We start from the raw sequence: 18,044 nt of genomic DNA, 5'->3' as shown, positions 1-18,044 counted from the left end.
GATCTCGTGGTTCACAGGACCAAGCCCTGTGTCAGGCTCTGCGATGACAGCACGGAGTCTGCTTCGGATTTGCTCTGTCCCCCTCTCTCTCTGCCCCTCCCCCACCCAAAATAAATCAGTAAACATTCCTTAAAAAATGATTGGAAGGATGGGAGCTCACTCTTCAAAGACCGATGGGGGGGGAATCATCTTGCTCAATCTCCTCTCACTCTTCAGAGGGCAGCCTTTTCTGAATATTGTGAATAATAAACACGGAATCTTTTTTTAATATTTATTTATTTTGGGGAGAACAAAAGTGGGGGAGGGGCAGAAAGAGAGGGGGACAGAGGATCCGAAGCAGGCTCTGCGTTGACAGGCTGACAGCAGCGAGTCCTGTGTGGAGCTTGAACTCCCGAAATGCGAGATCATGACCTGAGCCAAAGTCAGATGCTCACCTGACTGAGCCACCCAGGTGCCCCAAAACACAGAATCTTTAAAGGACAGGTGTGGCTTGTAATCAAGTGAGGCTTGACTTTTCATTTTTAATTAACTGTGAATGGATACTTTGGAAATACTGTACTGTACTGAAATGGAAAGGACTTTTAATTTTAAAAGCTCGTTTGAGCCAAGGTGGATGTACCCCTTCGCACTGAAGCTCTTTGGGGCACCCTTACCAAGTGGGCCCCATTGGAGGCAGCGAGACCTGTGTTCATATTGTTCCTTCCCGGAGTAACTCTTTGAGGCAAGAGTTTCTTGTCATGCACAAATGCTTCCCGTCTGATCAAAAGCCTGGTTGGACTATTTTGGGCTTTGGCTGTAGAGGGAGTTGTTCCAGATGAGACCAGGGAGTAATTAGCTCATGCCTGGAAGGTGACACCAGCTTGTCCGAACGTGCCAAATTGGAAAGCTGAAGCCCAGAGCCTTGCTTTGGAACTGACCCACCTTTCCTCCCTTATTTTTAGCTCTCAGTTTGTTATTCACATGCTGGTGTGACTACCTTCTAGAAAACAGACAAGGGAAGGAAGTTGGCATGGACAGATGTGGCTGATACCAATCAGTCCCCTCGCCGTCCCCTTCCAGGATTTGCACAGAGACGTGAACTTCCAACCTTTCGGTTCCTTTCCTTTTATTCCAGCAAGTCCCACCACTGTTACCCAGATGAGCTTGTCCAACCCAACCATGCTGAGGACCCACAGCCTCTCCAATGCCGATGGGCAGTATGACCCGTACACTGACAGCCGATTCCGGAATAGCTCCATGTCCCTGGATGAGAAGAGCAGAACCATGAGCCGCTCGGGTTCATTCCGGGATGGCTTTGAAGAAGGTAAGCAAGGAGGTTTACCATCTGAGGTTATGCAGTGTGGTTAATTGGCCCTCCACACCAGGTTCATGACCTGAGAGCCCACCTCTAAGGGTTTCCAGCCAGCTGTCTCACTCACTCTGGGGGTTGGGGCTGGGGAGCTCTGCATAGCAGGGTCTGGCTCGTCATTGACCTCGCAGACTTCAGGGAAGAGGCTTCTGAAGAAACATGAGTGAACTTGGAGCTGACCAAGTTCCACTCTGGGCTTCTCCCTCTTGGACTCGGGCCACAGCTTCTTGGCATGTGCCTCCATCTTGAGGTTCCGCTGCTGGCTCACCATGTTGGCAGAGTGAGTTTCTGGAGAGTTAGTGCATTTCCCTGTGCTGACGCACCCTTGTGGCTCTGGGGGCCTGTGGGCAGCTCCAGAAGTTTCTGTCTCTCAGTTTATTAAGTTTATTCGGTTAAACCCTTTCCCTTCAGGTATGCCCTTTTTCTTCTTTGCTCACAAATTGTGAATACGTTGGGTCGGATCTTTATGTTTTGTTCATTTTAATCAGAATTTTGGGAGAACATAGCTGTGGGCTTCTTTGCCAGCTGTCTTCCTAACTCGGTTCATCTCTCTGTCCCTTTGTTCTTTCACTTAAGGTGGGAGCTAGGGAAGCAAGCAGTCAAAATGCTGTGGAGGGGCATCAGCCCCACCCCTGAAAAGCTTCCTGAAGGTGGGAATGACAGGACATTAGAATCAGTCCTCATTTGACTAGTGGTTAAAAAGATGGAGGAAGACTTCGAAGGTCTGAATCTAGTGCCCCAACTTGGGTATACGATCTTGGACGGGTTGCTTCGTGTCTCTGTACTTCCTTTTTTTGTTTTTTGTTTTTGAGAGTGGTAATAGAAACCAGCTCATGAAATTATGAGAATTCAATAACATATACAAATGTTAACCCAGTAACGTTATTATACGTCCTAGGCTGTAGACTCAGTGTCAGCCGAGATGTCTTGGCAGCTAGGCAACTAGGAGTCCCTAGCTAGGGGATGGGGACTCCCAGAGCAATTGAAGCCCAGGCTAAGGCCATAGCTCTAGTTGTGCCTTGTGCGTGCGTGCGTGCATGTGTGTGTGTGTGTGTGTCAGTGGCAGAAGAGAATGTGGAGGAGGGGAGGGTGTTATGGGTGTTTCCCCCTACTCCCAGCCCCTGTAAGAGTGGGAAAGTATATGCCCAGCATCCTTCTGGGAGGAGAGAACAAACTTGTCTTAAGAAATCCCTGAACAGGGGCGCCTGGGTGGCGCAGTCGGTTAAGCGTCTGACTTCAGCCAGGTCACGATCTCGCGGTCCATGAGTTCGAGCCCCGCGTCAGGCTCTGGGCTGATGGCTCAGAGCCTGGAGCCTGATTCCAATTCTGTGTCTCCCTCTCTCTCTGCCCCTCCCCCGTTCATGCTCTGTCTCTCTCTGTCCCAAAAATAAATAAAAACCATTGAAAAAAAAAAATTAAAAAAAAAAAAAAAAAAGAAATCCCTGAACAAATCAAGAGGGAAAGAAACCGAATAAAAGCTTCTGCTTTTGCCCAGTATACTTGTTTACAAAAATTGTAAGAGTTTAGTTACAGGGCAGTAGCCCCCTGGTTCATCTTCCTAGAGACTTCAGTCCCTTCCTTCACCCTGATTTATGTGTCACTTGCATCCAGTGACATCCAGTGAGTGACAGGGAGCAAGTCTGTAAATCCATATTTGGGAGCCTGCTGGGACAGAGGATTAAGGAAGGGTGGAGCCTGAGTTCCCGAAGAGTGTTTTGCTGGATTGAAGAGCTAGAAATGAGCTCTCTAACCACTCAGGGCAGTAGTAATAGTGGATATGTTGACCCTAAGGTGAAGGAGTAGGCGGTTTGTCTTGAACTTTTTTCTAGTCAGTGTGCTGGCCAAAGCATGACCACAGAGCATCCCCCAGCCCTCCCGGTGACGACTCCCATAGGGAGTGGGTCCTGTGCTCTATTCATCTTCCCTGTCGTGTGTGTACCTGAGTGAACCGTGTTCAGAACTGAACTTGTCCAAACAAGCAGACTTCGCCTCATAAAGATCCAGAACCATTACAGTATCATCATCAGAGAGCTTTTATTTATTCCATCTGGAATCAAGCTGTCAGGCAGCACAACCGTTGAATATCTGGGATGTCAAAGTGACATTGATAAAAAATGCTTGCCCACAAGCAGTGTCTAGACTTTTGTAAACCCTAATGATTCATGGTAATGTGGAACTGAAGGGCAGAGGTAAAACTCAAATTTGAGAGGTAGAAGGTAGGGACTGCGGTCGATATACTATGAACACGTAACAATTTCATCTTTTGTGAAATTTTGCATCAAATTGATTTTCTTTCTTCCAGGGATATTACATTACAAAAACAAAATAGAGCTTGTGCAATTAGGTGTTTTCAATTCCGCTGGGTAAAGAGTCCCGCCCCCCTTTTGAATTTTTAAATCCCCGTGTTGTGGAAACAGTTGGGGGAAATTTTTACATCTCATGTTTGGGCCAAATGGAACCTCCTTACAAGAGTCCATTAGGTATATCATCTGCCAGAAAGCAGGATAGAAATTTAAAAAGAATTAGCACAAGTACTTGTGTGAGGTTTTTGTGGGATTTAATTAGCACTTTCCATTTTGAAGGAAGTTGGAATCATAAATATGTAGATTAGGTGCAGGCATGGCCCAGATGCAACCTTTCAAAGTTATTTCAGGTAAATTAATTTCCATCAGATGCATTATGCACTCAGAGTCAACTTTAATAGCGCACGTTTAGGGAGATGCTTGAGGCATTTTTAAAATGTATGTCTTTGAATGAAAAAAAAATCCAGGGACTTTACCAATCATCCCTAATTGCTAGTGCAATCTAAATCGGTTCTTATGGAATCCATAGGAACAGAACAGCTTGTTAATAAATCCTTTTTTTTTTTTTTTTTTGCAACTTACTTGTGTTTCTAGCCCCTGAGTCGTATTTGTGATTTAAATCCTGTCATGTCTGTTGTTAGCCATGAATGAGACCTTGGGTAAGGGACTTGGCCCCGCTCAGCCTATTTCCTGTTCGCTAAAAGGTAGAAAATAATTGTACCTGCTTCAGAGGATTGAAGGGAAGATTAGGTGAGATAAATCCCGGAAAGCATTTAATGCAAAATGACTTCGAAAGAGGTTTATAGCAAGTATTCAGTCAGTGGTGGCTATTGTTAAAATTGTCATGTTTGGTTTTATCCTCCTCCCCAAGGGCCATTTCATTGCTGTTTTATTTATGGCAAAATCCAGGCAGAAGAAGTAGCCTGGGGGCTAAGGTCCTAAGCTCTCGATTCTCAGCCTTCTGTTTCTCTATTCAGTCCTACCTTGACATTTGGCTCTGCCTTGGTCACAACTGGGCTTTTTTTTTTTTTTTTTTTTTTTTTTTACCTGATCCTTCATCAGTGTGTTCTCTGTTTTCACTTATGCTCACCTTCCAGAGGGTGGTCCATTTACCATCTGAACGGTGTCTACAAATTCTCTGTGGTGATGGGGATCACTTCAAACAATAGTGTAAATGAGAAAGCGCTTTGATTAATATGAAGCTGAATATATATGTATATATACATGAAATGCCAGGTGTAGCAGCAGGGGCATTTGATTGCTTTATTGGCTAGAATATGCCCTGTTGTTTCACTGTGTCTATACACACACACACACACACACACACACACACACCTGTGCTTAAAGAGGGGGTGAAACCATGTTTTTCTCAAATATGCATTTTTCGCTTGTTTGGTTGCAGCTTGTGTCTGTGTACATTGGATGAGGGGCTGGGGAAACCATTCTAAAACATACCAGAAGGCTTTAACAAAAAAAGCCTTTCAGAAACCAGTAAATCCAGTAGAACCAGTAAATCAAGGGCAAAAGTATCTCCAGACTTCTGATCAGCAATCCCGTTCCTGAATGCTGTGTGACCTTAAGCAGACCATTTAACCTCTCTGGATTTCAGATTACTCAGGGGCAGAGATGGCCCACACAAGCCTCTGCTGGGCCTCATAGCTTCAGAGTTTTAGAGCTATGGGTATAGGGTGGGAAATGCATGGCGTGCTTTTGCTGTTCTGGCTTTGTAGGTCTTGTGTGCATTTTGCTGTCCAAAAGTATCCAAGCCACATAACCCAGGCTCTGATTCGGTTCAGTTCACTTGAAACAAGGCCAACTGTAATGGTTCAGGCAAGCCACATTCAGTTTGGGGTTGACTCTGGAAATCAAGAAATCTTCTTTTGGATTGCTATTCTTTTGGCCTTGCTATTGCTATTTACCAAGTGAGAGGAGTTAATTGCAGAGAAAAATAATTACCTCCACTGAAGCCTGCCAGATATGCTGTTCTCCGCCTGCGGCCCTAAGCTTGCACTAGGATATTGCTGAAGGCAGTGTCAGTAAGTCTGTGTGTACAAGCTAGAGAGAAGAAAAAAAGTTCCATTTTCCAGCAGCCCAGTTCCACACTGCAGCCCCGTGCTGGCTGAGCAGGGAGTGTGACCGAAGGGTGGCTACGTATTACCCACGTCTCTTCCCCCAACTTGGCCTCCAGTATAATCTGCCCCTACTACCCGTGTCATGGGACTAAAGTTACTTACCCCTTTAGAACATTAGGCCACTAGGTTGGAGCATGAGAGGTGTCTGCTAACATCTGAACGTATTAACACTGAAAGCCGTTATTGGCCATGAACACCATAAACTGATTTCTTATGGGCCATGGGCCAGAGAAGTCGTGGGTGGAGAAGATCTGTAACCCTAAGCATTGCTAAGGAAGGTGGATGTGAGTGATGGTATAAGGATAGCCTCAGAAAAGCAGGCTCCTTCTAAGAGAGAAGAGGGCTGGACAGGCAAGCAAGGAACTGTGTGGGTTCAGAGGAGGGAGGAGGTGCATCCAGTGGCGGCAGGCAGGGAAACGAGGAAAAGGTCCATGGAGAGACATTGTCTGAGCTGATCCTGGCGATGTGGGTAGGCAGAAATGAGAAGCGTCCTAAACAAAGGGAACTGCGTGGGCAGAGACTCTGAGGCAGATGAGTGCAATGAAGGGCATGCTCGAGAGAGAGGTGCGGGATTCAGAATGTGATAGGAGCGCATAAAGGAAGAGCTGGAGGTCGGGAGGTTTATGGGAACACAGTGTGGAGACACCTGGGTGGCGGGCTGAACTGTTGGTCGGATATCTTGTGGGCAGGTAGCTTCTGCCGACTGCTGATCTAAGTTGAGCTCGCTTCTTGGGTGGTAAGTGCAAGCCGTTTAGTGCACGTGGAAAGTTAACTCCCCAGCCTCCCACTCTCAGACCACAGGGGACAGCGAGTGTGGGGGTAGAACATTCCACTCGTGGTCAGGAAAGCTGTGCCCAATTAAAGGTCTCTGATGTCTCCACAGGCATATTTACATCTTTCACAAAGTTGTCGAGAGATTCCTAAGAAAATGTCATTAAAGAATCTAGTTCCCAGAAAGAGAAGTCAGCTGGGATACTTAGTCCAAGAAAAGACCATGTTTTAAAGTTGTATGAAAACAATAAAATGTCTCCCCTGGCTGGGGACAGGAAGGGGCGCGAAGAGGGTGTGAAGATGGTTCTAAGTCAAAGGTACCAGTCAGGAACGAAAAAGAGGACACCGCTTGCTTGTCATTTTGTACACATGGTAGAAATCGAAAGAAGAATCTCTGTTTCAGTAGATGTATCTTCTACACAAGTGCTCTACTACAAGTACATCTAGAATGAATTTGCTATGGTGAGCAGCCAGCTTCCTGTGTTGATAACAATCGGCTCATCTTTGTGCATACACAAGTGAGAGTTGCTAGCAGGGTACAGAATAGATGTGCAACACAATCTCAACCCTGAAGGAATATGTTAGAAAAAAAGAAAGGAGTAAAATGTGCTGGAATGGAACAGGTAGCAGGTTGCCTCTGGGTAATAGAATTATGAGTCACTTAGATAATGGCAGTGAGTATGTTTTTTTAACACTTCTCTGTACTTGAAAACTTTTATTTAGTAATCATGGGTTATTTTCATAGGGGAGAAAGGTATTTAGAGGTTATAGGAAAAAAATGTGCCAAAAGAGAAGAGACTCCCTTAGCAAATTATTTTACTTGACTCTGTCACCAAATGAGGAAAAGTTGGGTCCAGGCGAGATTAAGCTGCCTATAATGTTGAGTTTCTCTTCCTCTCTCCTTCTTAGACTCCATAGTAGCCGGTTGTGCAGTTCACCTTTTTTTTTTTTTTTCTTTCTAAACAGTTCACGGATCCTCGCTCTCCTTGGTTTCCAGCACGTCTTCAATTTATTCTACGGTGAGTATAAATCAATGCTGTATGCATTGCTATGATCATGAGAACTGGGGCTCCTTTATCAAGTGTATCAAGAATAAAATATAAAGTCATTTCTCCTAGAGAAAGCATTTCCATTATAAGGGAATCGTTTAATAGGGAACAAGAGTTGAAATTCACAAACAGCTGTTGATCATAATGTATCAACCAGTAAGTCAGGAGCTCACTTTGTTAAAGTGGCATTGTGCTTTGGGTGGTAACTAGTTAGAATGTGTGAAAAGCCTTGGCCACCTGCTGGTAGCCTTAGAAAAGAAAGGCCTTAAATAACTTAGTCTTCTGTCTGCCTCAGTTTCTTTATCTGTGAAGTGGAAAGAATAGCAGCCCCTACTGTGAGGGAGATGGCCTTTCACGACAGTATAAATTCCTTGAGGGCAAGGACTTTTTCTGTTTTCATTCTTAGTGCCTAGAACAAAGCCTAGCATATAGTAGGTGTTCAGAAAATAGGCTTGAATGAAATAAGAAAATGCATGGGAAGCACTAAATACAGTGTGCACAGCACAGAGTAAGCTCTTGAAGGTTGGCTATCATCACTGAGTGGTCTACTGAACAAAAGCCAAATGGAATCGAAAGATGGTACTGGATTTGTTCAGAGGTTTTTACTTTTTATAGCTCTGTGCATGGCTATTTATCTTAAAAATTTTAACTTGGGAATTCCTATAGGAAAAAAATCATTTTACTCATTAAGAATTGGAAATCCTTTAGCCCTTAGTTCCATGGAGGACAGACATTTTAATAAGTCAGTTTTTGGTAACGCCAGGCTCCTGGGCTAGAGACCTCGCGGGACAAACTGTCTATGGCCCCTTATAAGTTTAAAGGCCATGCTGAAGTCAAGTTAAAGAGACCAGAGCCTAACTGCTCTTTCTTAGGCCGATAGCAAGCACAAACAGACTTCAGTGAGCGCTGACATGCTCTGATTTGAAGGACCTAGAGAGGATCTTTTCTGCTCCGACCCACCTTGCCACCTCCAAACACCTCGTTCCTGAGCCGGTCACCTTGTCCGAAATTTCATCACAGAGTCCTCACTTTCGTTAGTAAGAGGGATTGCCGAAGCCACTACCTACTAAGAAAGCCATAGACATGACCTTCTAAATCTCAACTAGTACATACATGAAGTCCTGTCTTCTAGAGGGCAACTCTGCGACATGGGTGCCAAGATAGTACTTTCAAACCTAGATTTACTGCTTTGACAGGATTTACTGGCCCTGTGTGGATGTGAGGCTCTGGGCTACACCCCAAGGATGTGGTGCGGGTGGGCAGAGGAGCCTGCTGCTGAAGGAGGAAGCCAGACGCACCCAAGGACACCTCGGGACCTGGGACCCTAGTTCCATAGGGTGGGTGCAGAGTGGCTACCACAGGCATCGCCATCCCCAAGCCCCTTGTTTTCCCAGCGGAGTGCCCGGAGTTTCCCGTCAGCGCGGAGCAGGAAGGTTCTTCTCAGAAGCGTGAGAAATGGGGGCCGGCCTGCACTGGCCAGCCTTGGAGGGAAAGAGCATGAATCCCCCCCGCTGTGAGAATTCGGACCTAGGAAGCCATCACTTGCGTTTCCTGGCTGCACTGCCTTCGTGCAGCCCGCCGGAGGCTCTTAGCATCCAAGGCCTTTCGGTCGCTCTTGCTCTGGGTGTGTGGACAGGAAGCTGATGTTTTCATGAAATTTCAAATTATGCTGAGTTGATAAAAATTCACACGTTACCAAAGACCTAATAAGTTTCAACTTCATGTGTAACTAGACAAGAGCCCCGAGGCCTAATCTTTGTTTTTTTCCTCACTATATGACTTTGTACAAATTATGTCATTATTCCGGGTAGTTGCCAGTTTGTCCTTGCTGTCAGGAAGCCAGTGGTCTCAGAGGTAGGTGCCCACAACTTCTGACATTCCACCAAGTCATTGATCAAAGGTTCCCCTATACTGTCCTCTACATGTGCCTTCTCTGAGCATATAGGTTACTTTTGCAGACTTAAAAAAAAAAATAAGTCTAACATTTGCCTGTTTCCACGCCAGAGTAGTCTGCGAATTCCAAACTGTATCTGACTACGTTGCTGCCACCAAGCGTGGACATGTGGTCCCTCATCTGTTATCAGCCACTTGGTAATAATAGAATTCTGAGACTCAGACACCTTGGCAAATGTTAAAGCGAACAAGTTCTCGTTCTAAAAAGAGATTGTTGGAGTTTCGTAAGTTGCCACCAACCCAGACCAAAGAGTCTGTTTAAGAGCTGAGTGCTGTTGAAGGCTCTTATTGGATGATAATAGGTTTTTCCCTGAAATCTCTGTAATTCTTGGATATTCAAGAATGCTCATTCTGGCTGAAAATTGCCTGTGATTTTAATTATAAAGGAAAGAAAAGGCAACAGTTGCTGAGCGACTGCCATGAAGAAGTCATGGAGTAGACTTTGCCTTGCAGTGGAGAAAATGGAAGGGGCCACATCGGGCATTAGACCGGCTTTCTTGGCCGGTAGAGGGCAGGAACTGCTAAATGGAGGGAGGCTCCTAGCTTCACTTAAGAGCTTCCAGAGCAGCAGCCGGGGGTAAGATTAAGAACAGGGGTCCAACCCTGAGACAGTGGGCAGAGTGACAGTGGCAGAGGTACGGGGAAGGGGGGGAGTATTAGGCCCGTGGATAGGAGTGTTTATTTATTTATTTATTTATTTAATATTTCTTTCTTTTTTTAATTTTTTTTTAACGTTTTATTTATTTTTGAGACAGAGAGAGACAGAGCATGAGCGGGGGAGGGGCAGAGAGAGAGGGAGACACAGAATCGGAGGCAGGCTCCAGGCTCTGAGCCATCAGCCCAGAGCCCGACGCGGGGCTCGAACTCACGGACCGTGAGATCCTCGTGACCTGAGCTGAAGTCAGACACTTAACCGACTGAGCCACCCAGGCGCCCCTAGGAGTGTTTAGAAGTGGGGCTCATCCTATATGGATGGTTCAGCCTGCTGACCGACCTCCGTCAGCCGCCCAAATGTTAGATAGCTGTGACATTCTCACTGTTAACTTTGTCCTTTGGGTCAGACTCAAAAGTCAGGGACCTTATCCGTAGTAAAAGAGCAGGAGAATGTGCTTGTTAAGATCCTAGACTCGAGAGCCAGACTGCCTTGGGTCCAGTCCCACCTCTCCCTCTTAATAGCTGTGACCATGGGCAAATTATTCAACCTCCCTGTGCCTCAGTTTCCTCATTTGCGAAATGTAAGTGAATAATGTTAGTACCTGCCCAAAGGGTTGTTATGAAGACTAAAAAGTAGAAAGGGCTTAGAACAGTCTCTGGCACGCGATAAGCATTCCGTAAATGCTACTTATTACCAGACTGTAAGCAACATGCGGCGAGGGACTTGGTCATACTCACAGCTGTATCCCAGGTTCTTCAAACAGTGCCTGGCACATAGTAGGATATCAGCAAATATTTGATAGGTGGTGGTAGTGGGCATGAATGGATGAACAGATAAACAAAGAGGGACGGGTGAATATTCCCAGAGAGGGAAGAGGAAGTCCTGAGGACACCTCCCAGCATTTTCCTGAAAGCGTTTCTTAGATGAGAGTGTCCAGCTGTGTGACTTCAGGCAAGATAACCTAACCTCTCTGTGCCTCAGAAGGAATACGGACCTATTCTGTGGGGTTACTGCCAGAATTAAACGATTTGGCCCCCGTGTTCCTAAAACCCAGCTGCTGCTGTTCGAAGCCAGCTGGAGGAAGGACCCTCCTGGAGAGGATCAGGAGTCAGGGCAATGGGGTGAGGAACAGGGCGAAGGGAGACCAGACAGGAAACAGCCCCCACCTGCCCCAGCCGATGGGTGTAGGGTCTGCAGGGTCTAATGAATCATACTGGTAGTTCTGCATTCTGAACTAATAACAAAAGTAGACACCAGAGTCAGATGCTGATATTTTAATAATGGGTTTATCACTGGTGAAATTGGCTTAAGACACACATCTAACACCCAAGGACAAAACAGTCCTTACTGATTTTCACTTGCCTACCTGGCTCCCAAGTCACTGCTTCAACCCTGGGGAAGTGCAAATGGAGGGGTGGAGAGAAGGTGGGAACACTTCCAACATTGCCCAGAATTGGGGGGGGGGGGTGTCTTCCTTTCTGGGCCCCTGTGAGAACCCAAGGAGAGTGAAAGAAAGGTTCCCTCTGCTGCAGGTTCCCCCTATAGAAGGAGAGAGGTAGTCTTATGGTCCCTGGCTAGCAGGTGGCTGTGTCACCACAGACACAGGGCGCTGGATGGAAGATTCTGCCAGTCAAGGGCCCACGGGCTTCACCTTTACTTCCCAGAGTAGCAGGAAACTGGGGGACTTGAGTTGGGGCAGCAGGAAGGTGAAGGCCCATTCTTCCTCACAACCTGGGGAATCAGCAGACAGGCTGATGGGGCTCCCACCTTCCCTCACTTCGGAGGCAGTGCCCCGGAAACAGGAGAGGGAGGAATGACATGGGCAGTTACCCCGTGAACAGTCCTTTTCCCCCAGCTAGGATTGCCAGATTAAATACAGAATGCCCAGTTAAATTAGAAATTCAGATTGACAACAAATAATTTCGGGGGCGCCTGGGTGGCTCAGTGGGTTAAGCGTCCAACTTCAGCTCAGGTCATGATCTCACGACTCGTGAGTTGGAGCCCTGCATCGGGCTCTGTGCTGACAGCTCAGAGCCTGGAGCCTGCTTTGGATTCTGTGTCTCCTTCTCTCTGCCCCTCCCTCCCTCCCTCCCCCCTTCTTCTTCCTCCTCCTCCTCCTCCTCCTCCTCCTTTTTCTTCTCCTCCTCCTCCTTTTTCTTCTCCTCCTCCTCCTTTTTCTTCTCCTCCTCCTCCTTTTTCTTCTCCTCCTCCTCCTTTTTCTTCTCCTCCTCCTCCTTTTTCTTCTCCTCCTCCTCCTTTTTCTTCTCCTCCTCCTCCTTTTTCTTCTCCTCCTCCTCCTTTTTCTTCTCCTCCTCCTCCTTTTTCTTCTCCTCCTCCTCCTCTCTCAAAAATAAACATTAAAAAAAAACAAAAACCAAATAACCTTTTAATATAAATTGTCCCCAGTGTAGCATGGGATATACTTATTTTTATTTGCTAAATCTGGCATCCCTACCCTGGCTCATCCCCTTCTCATCACACCTTCTCCTGAGCACCCAAACTTATTATCTCCACACGGGAGCAGAGGGGCTCCTCACAACCAAAATCACAACCAAAAGTCTTCCTAATTTCTTAAAATAATATGCCGTCTGTACTTGGCCGTTCTGATTGGTCAAATTAACTGAACCAGTTTATCCAAAAAAATAACACCAGGAACAAAACTCATAACTTCGGGACTCCTGTAAGCATCCAAATGTGCTATTCACCACAGGCTGCATTGCGCTGTTCTTTGTTCCTCAACTGGTCTAATTTCCCTTATGATTTCTTTACAGCCAGAAGAAAAATGCCAGTCAGAGGTAAGGAACAGTTTGCCGGCTGGATTTCCTCTGTCACTATTATCAGTTACTTCACCCAGCGCCAGCTGGGAATGGACGCTTTGAGCAAGTAACTCTGTCCCTTGCCGTCTTTAGATTCGCAAGCTGCGGCGGGAGCTGGATGCCTCACAGGAAAAGGTTTCAGCTTTGACCACCCAGCTGACAGCAAATGTGAGTACAGATACAGGGCGGTAGCCATGGGAGGGGGGGCAGCCACTGCTCCCTTCCGACATTTCCTCACGGCCGCCTGCCCCCGAGCACCATGGAAGCAGTACAGTGTGAAGGGCAGGAGCTTTGAGCATCGTGGGTGTAAATGTCCACTCCGGCACTTTCCGGCTCTGTGTTTCGGGCAGCTTCTTTCACCTCTGAGCCTGCACGTGCCCCTCTGTGCAGTGGTGGATGGTGATACTTAGCTCTCTGGGTCGTCAGGTGATCAGTTCTGGAATCCATTAAGTGGTCAGAAAAGTTCATTTCCCTTTTCTTCCTCTTTCTGAAAATGTTCATCTTCAGGAGAAAAAAAAAAAAAAGCGAAGGCTCCAGATAAATAGCTGACTGTTCTGTAATTATAATATGCACAATTACGTGTTCAGGAAGGGCTGCCAACCAGCATTCAATTCAACAACTGTTTATGTGCCAACTATGCCCCGGGCACTGTGGGTTCAACAGCAGAGCAGACACCGTCACTGTCATCTTCGTGTTCTTTGGTACAGCAGAGAGACAAAACACTTTTCTATAATAGGCTAACTGTTAAGAGAGAGAGGCAGAAGGTTGTGGGAACATGTAGGAGGCGCGCAGAACTCAGTCTGGTGGTGCGGGGGGGGAGGTCAGGAAGGGCTTCTTGGAGGAGGTGACCTGAGGGATGCTGTATAGGGGAGGATGCATGGGGAGGGCAGCATTCTACCCAGTGTACACATACATGTATTTGTGCAGACGCCCAAGGGGAAGTCTTGGTGCATTTAGAAAGTATAAGAAATCTCATTGTAATTAGAATCTATGGCTTGGATATGGGGCAGTGGCACGGGTGGAGGGGAGAAGGAAGTCAGGAAGAGGCAGCAAAGAAAAGCAAGGGGCAGGTCACATCACACTGGCTCCCGGCTGTTAGGGGGAGAGTTTGGGTTTCCTACTGAATCTGTGTGTTTCAAGCAGAGCAGTGTGGTGGTTCAGTTTGCTCCTCATGAAGCTTCCTGACTATGGCATGGTTATGGAATTAAGGGGTCCGAATGGAGGCAGAGACCTCTGGTCTGCAAAGGAGCCCTGCTGAAGAGCTATGAGCCAGGGAGGGCTGAAGTTTAGCAGGCAGAGCCTGCAGTTTTAGGAGGCACTGAGATGTTCCTGAAGCAAGGCTTCCTGCGGGAGCGCGTGGGCCAATCTGAGACCACAGATACATGTGTGGGAGCCTGTCCCAAAGCAGCCTGCACAACCCCATAGTATGCTGGTAAGATGAAAAGCAACTTCAAAAGGTTGTCTTCCTTGGACCAGGAAGCTGAGTCAGTACTCCAAGCAATCATTTGCCTGGGGTTTTTGCCCAGGTAATGCCTGGCTTGAGCCTGAGTCAACTGAAGGAAACTATTTCTCTTAAAATCTGCACATGAAATGCTTCATGTGGTACTTGACCTTAATTAAAAGCCCAGTAACTGGTAACTTCTGTCACCATTGTTCATTCTCCTGAGTTCTCTCACATTTCTGGGAGTGTTTGAATTTTTTTAAACCCTCATGTACCAGGCCACTGTGTGTTTCGTTATCCTCCTTTGTTTTCTTTTCTGCTTCCACCGTCAGTAACGCTATCAAAAGAACATCAAAGATTGAGATCTGAATTTTGTAGCTTAGAACTTATTTAAAAGAAAAAAACAATGCAGAGATGTTCCGTGGGTTAGTCTTCATGTGGGTACCATTCGAATCCAAAACCAAACCCCAAACTCAGTGAGGCAATCTGGATATAATCCGAATGTGAGACTTAATAGCAAGCCCCATCTCAGGTGATTTTTGGAGCTACTCCCCTGGTTAAGGATTACTGCTCTCAATTGGTGCCCCCTACATATCAAAAATTAGATGAATTGACTTATCAGAAAACTTGGGTTAATTCCTCCAGTGGCCTTGTGCTGCCCAAAGGGCCTTACGCTGGGCCATTTGGAACTCTACCCTCTGCTCCAGAAGACTCAGGGTGAGGTCTCTTACATCATCGTTATTATTCCAAAAGTGTGTTCTGCTCCTCACAAAAGCCATTGAAATCCAGTATTGTTTCAAAGTAAATATTTAGTCTTACCACACGCCACCGGCAGCCCTAACGTGTTTTATTGTCTGCCGTCTTTCTCACAGGCCAAGCTGTATTTGTTTTTCTAGGCCAAACTACTCAAAGCCACCTTCTCTGGGTGTTTTTATACCACTCGTGTTTGTTTTCCTGGGAATGTGAGAATGGCACTTGGTAAGAAGGCTGTTGTGTGGCTTTAAACCAGGCTCGGAACGGCCTCTCGGCCTGTGTTTTCACAGTTGCTCGTGACCTAAAGTCAGTCCTTTCTCTCCACAGCAAAATGCAAACCTCTAGCTCTTCAGAGCAAACACGGCTTCTTCTTGAGTTTGCAAAAACACTTCTCAATAGCTAGTCTTCTTTGGTTAGGTTTTTGTCTTTAACTGAACGGAAAGTACGAGTGCCTACAAGTAGAGGCCTGGGTGGCAATCAAAGAATTAAGATAAATGGAAATTCAGTCCTTTAAATTTAACCTTGGCGTTCCTTTGAAATGGCAAGGTTAACAGTCATTTCTTTTCACCGTCTTTGCCCTGGCCCTGTTTCCTTCATCCACTGTGTAAACTGTCTTAAATTGATTGGCTTTGCCATATTCTCCCCGCAAGCTGAAGTGTATCTCTTGATTTCAAACTGCATCGACGTTTTCTCAATTTTTAATGATGAGAGGGCAATGCAATCAGAAAGAAACTGACTAATCCACTTAATATTTTTATTATAAGCGGTCCTGCTCCCTGATAACTCCTACAGCTGTTAGAGAAAAGACCCAACAGTTTATGCTGGATATGTCTTCTCCTCACCTGTCCCTGCTTGATGAAGTCTAGTGACCAAGGGCTCTGACTTCTCCCACCTCTCCTCTTTAAAGTGACATGTCTGCTGACCCTCTCCACAACCCAGGACAGTGTCCCACCCCTCCCCTGGTTGTTACCTCACTTTTATTCTTCACTGAGTACCTCGGTCCTATGTTCCTCTAGAATGTTACATATGTGGTCCGATCTTACTTCTCCCTCCTCCCCAGACTCCCACTTCCTCTGCCTCCTGTATCTTCCCACCCCTCTCCTAGAGCCCTTTCTTGATCTCTCCCCACCTGTGTTCTCATCCTATTTTTTATTGTTTTCCCAGCCCCAAACCTCTTCCTTCCCCCCAAAGTGCCCATTCATTCCTGTGTTTTGCAATTCCATAACAGTACAGACCATTTTCGCCTGTGTTGTTTCACTTGAGGCTCACCATAACCCTGGGAAGAAAACAGACATCGCCCCCATTTTATAGATGGAGAAACAACAGTCAGCAGGATCAGCTCACTTGTCCATTCTTTATTCTCGGTTTTAACCATATTATCAGGATCCTCAGTCAACCAACCGATATTTCACCTGCTGCTGTACAGAGGAAGGAAGAGGCTTCATGTTAGGACACAGGCTTGCATCTTACTCTTGAAGAAGGTTGCGGAGAAAGGGGCAGATAGAAAAACACCGCATTTCTCAATTCTAAGATACATGGTTTTTTTCCCTACATTTTTAACATGTCTGAAAGTGGGATACATATTTTTCAAGATGTCCTAGCACTATAGAGAATAGTGGTGTGTCTGATGTCGTGTTCTAACAGAAGCGTATAAAAGTAAAGAGGGGCCTTGGGGGAAAGTCCTACCTCCCTGGAAGAACAGGGGAAGGTTTCTCCAAGGAGGTAGCAGATGGGCCTTTCGGTGACTTTTTATTAACCAGGATTATAACAAGCAAAATAATGCCAACCGCTTTGTTCATCCATTTGTTTGGTTTTTTTAAATTTTTTTTTAACGTTTTATTTATTTTTGAGACAGAGACAGAGCATGAATGGGGGAGGGTCAGAGAGAGAGGGAGACACAGACAGGCTCCAGACTCTGAGCTGTCAGCACAGAGCCCGACACGGGGCTCGAACTCACGGACCGTGAGATCATGACCTGAGCTGAAGTCGGACGCTTAACCGACTGAGCCACCCAGGCGCCCCTTTGTTCCTCCATTTGTACAAACATGCTTGATATGAGCCTCTCCTGTGAGCTTGGCATTTAGTGAACAAAAGTGCCGTAGAGCAGAGGAGATAGAAATGAAGCAGCAGTCACAGGAGTGCATGTGTCTCTGACGGTGACACCATAATGCACATAGGTCAGCAGTCCACGTGCTTTTGAGGGTGAACGTGAGAGAGCCGTCATGAAGGCGTGAGCTTACATCTCTTGAGAAGGTTGTGTAAAAATTAGGGAGACAGCAGGGAAAGCACATCTGAAGGCCCTGAGGTGGGAAGCAGCATGGGATTTTTGAGGATGTGAAAAGCTGGAGTGACTGGATCCCAAAGAGAGATGGAGACTGGGGCTCCAAGGGCTGAAGAATTAGGCGGGGGCTAACTCACATGGCCTCCGTGAGGATTGCAGTCCTTAAGACCCAGCACCCAATAGGCTCTCTTGCCTTGCAAGGTGATCTAACTGAGGTGGTGTCTTTTCTCCTCCAGGCTCACCTGGTGGCAGCCTTTGAACAGAGTCTTGGAAACATGACAATCAGGCTCCAGAGTTTGACCATGACGGCTGAGCAAAAGGTAAAGCAAGAAAGGGTGCTTCCCTCCTCCCTGCTTGGGATGAACAGCACACCTAAGAATAATACTCTCTTTGGTTCCAGAGAGTAGTAGAGATTTTAGTGCACTTGAACTATGGGAATTGAATCGTAAAGAGTAGGTCTGTTGAGTGCAAAAGTGACCTAAACGAAGGGGCGGCCCCAGCATCTGTGACCCATCTCACAGTCCTATTTCTACGGCTTCTGT

The 18,044-nt window shown here is 46.4% G+C and overlaps 1 protein-coding gene across 11 annotated transcripts in view; it reads left to right on the top strand.

Annotated features, from left to right (window-relative positions):
- Window positions 1–18,044, top strand: part of NAV2 (neuron navigator 2) — a 732,958-nt gene that overhangs the window by 674,303 nt on the left and 40,611 nt on the right. For all 11 annotated transcript variants that reach the window (XR_013550161.2, XM_078433316.2, XM_078433314.2 and 8 more), the window contains 5 exons: window positions 1,115–1,303; window positions 7,521–7,573; window positions 12,983–13,006; window positions 13,121–13,195; window positions 17,739–17,822. Coding sequence is in view for 10 of the 11 variants with exons in the window: in XM_078433316.2 (XP_078289442.2) it covers window positions 1,115–1,303; window positions 7,521–7,573; window positions 12,983–13,006; window positions 13,121–13,195; window positions 17,739–17,822 (425 nt within the window). In the remaining variant the exon portion in view is untranslated. The remainder of the gene's footprint in view (window positions 1–1,114; window positions 1,304–7,520; window positions 7,574–12,982; window positions 13,007–13,120; window positions 13,196–17,738; window positions 17,823–18,044) is intronic.

This window comes from Panthera onca, chromosome D1 (assembly GCF_046562875.1).
Source record: "Panthera onca isolate mPanOnc1 chromosome D1, mPanOnc1 haplotype 2, whole genome shotgun sequence".
Taxonomy (NCBI): Eukaryota; Metazoa; Chordata; class Mammalia; order Carnivora; family Felidae; genus Panthera; species Panthera onca.
This window is presented reverse-complemented; position numbering and strand designations above follow the sequence as displayed.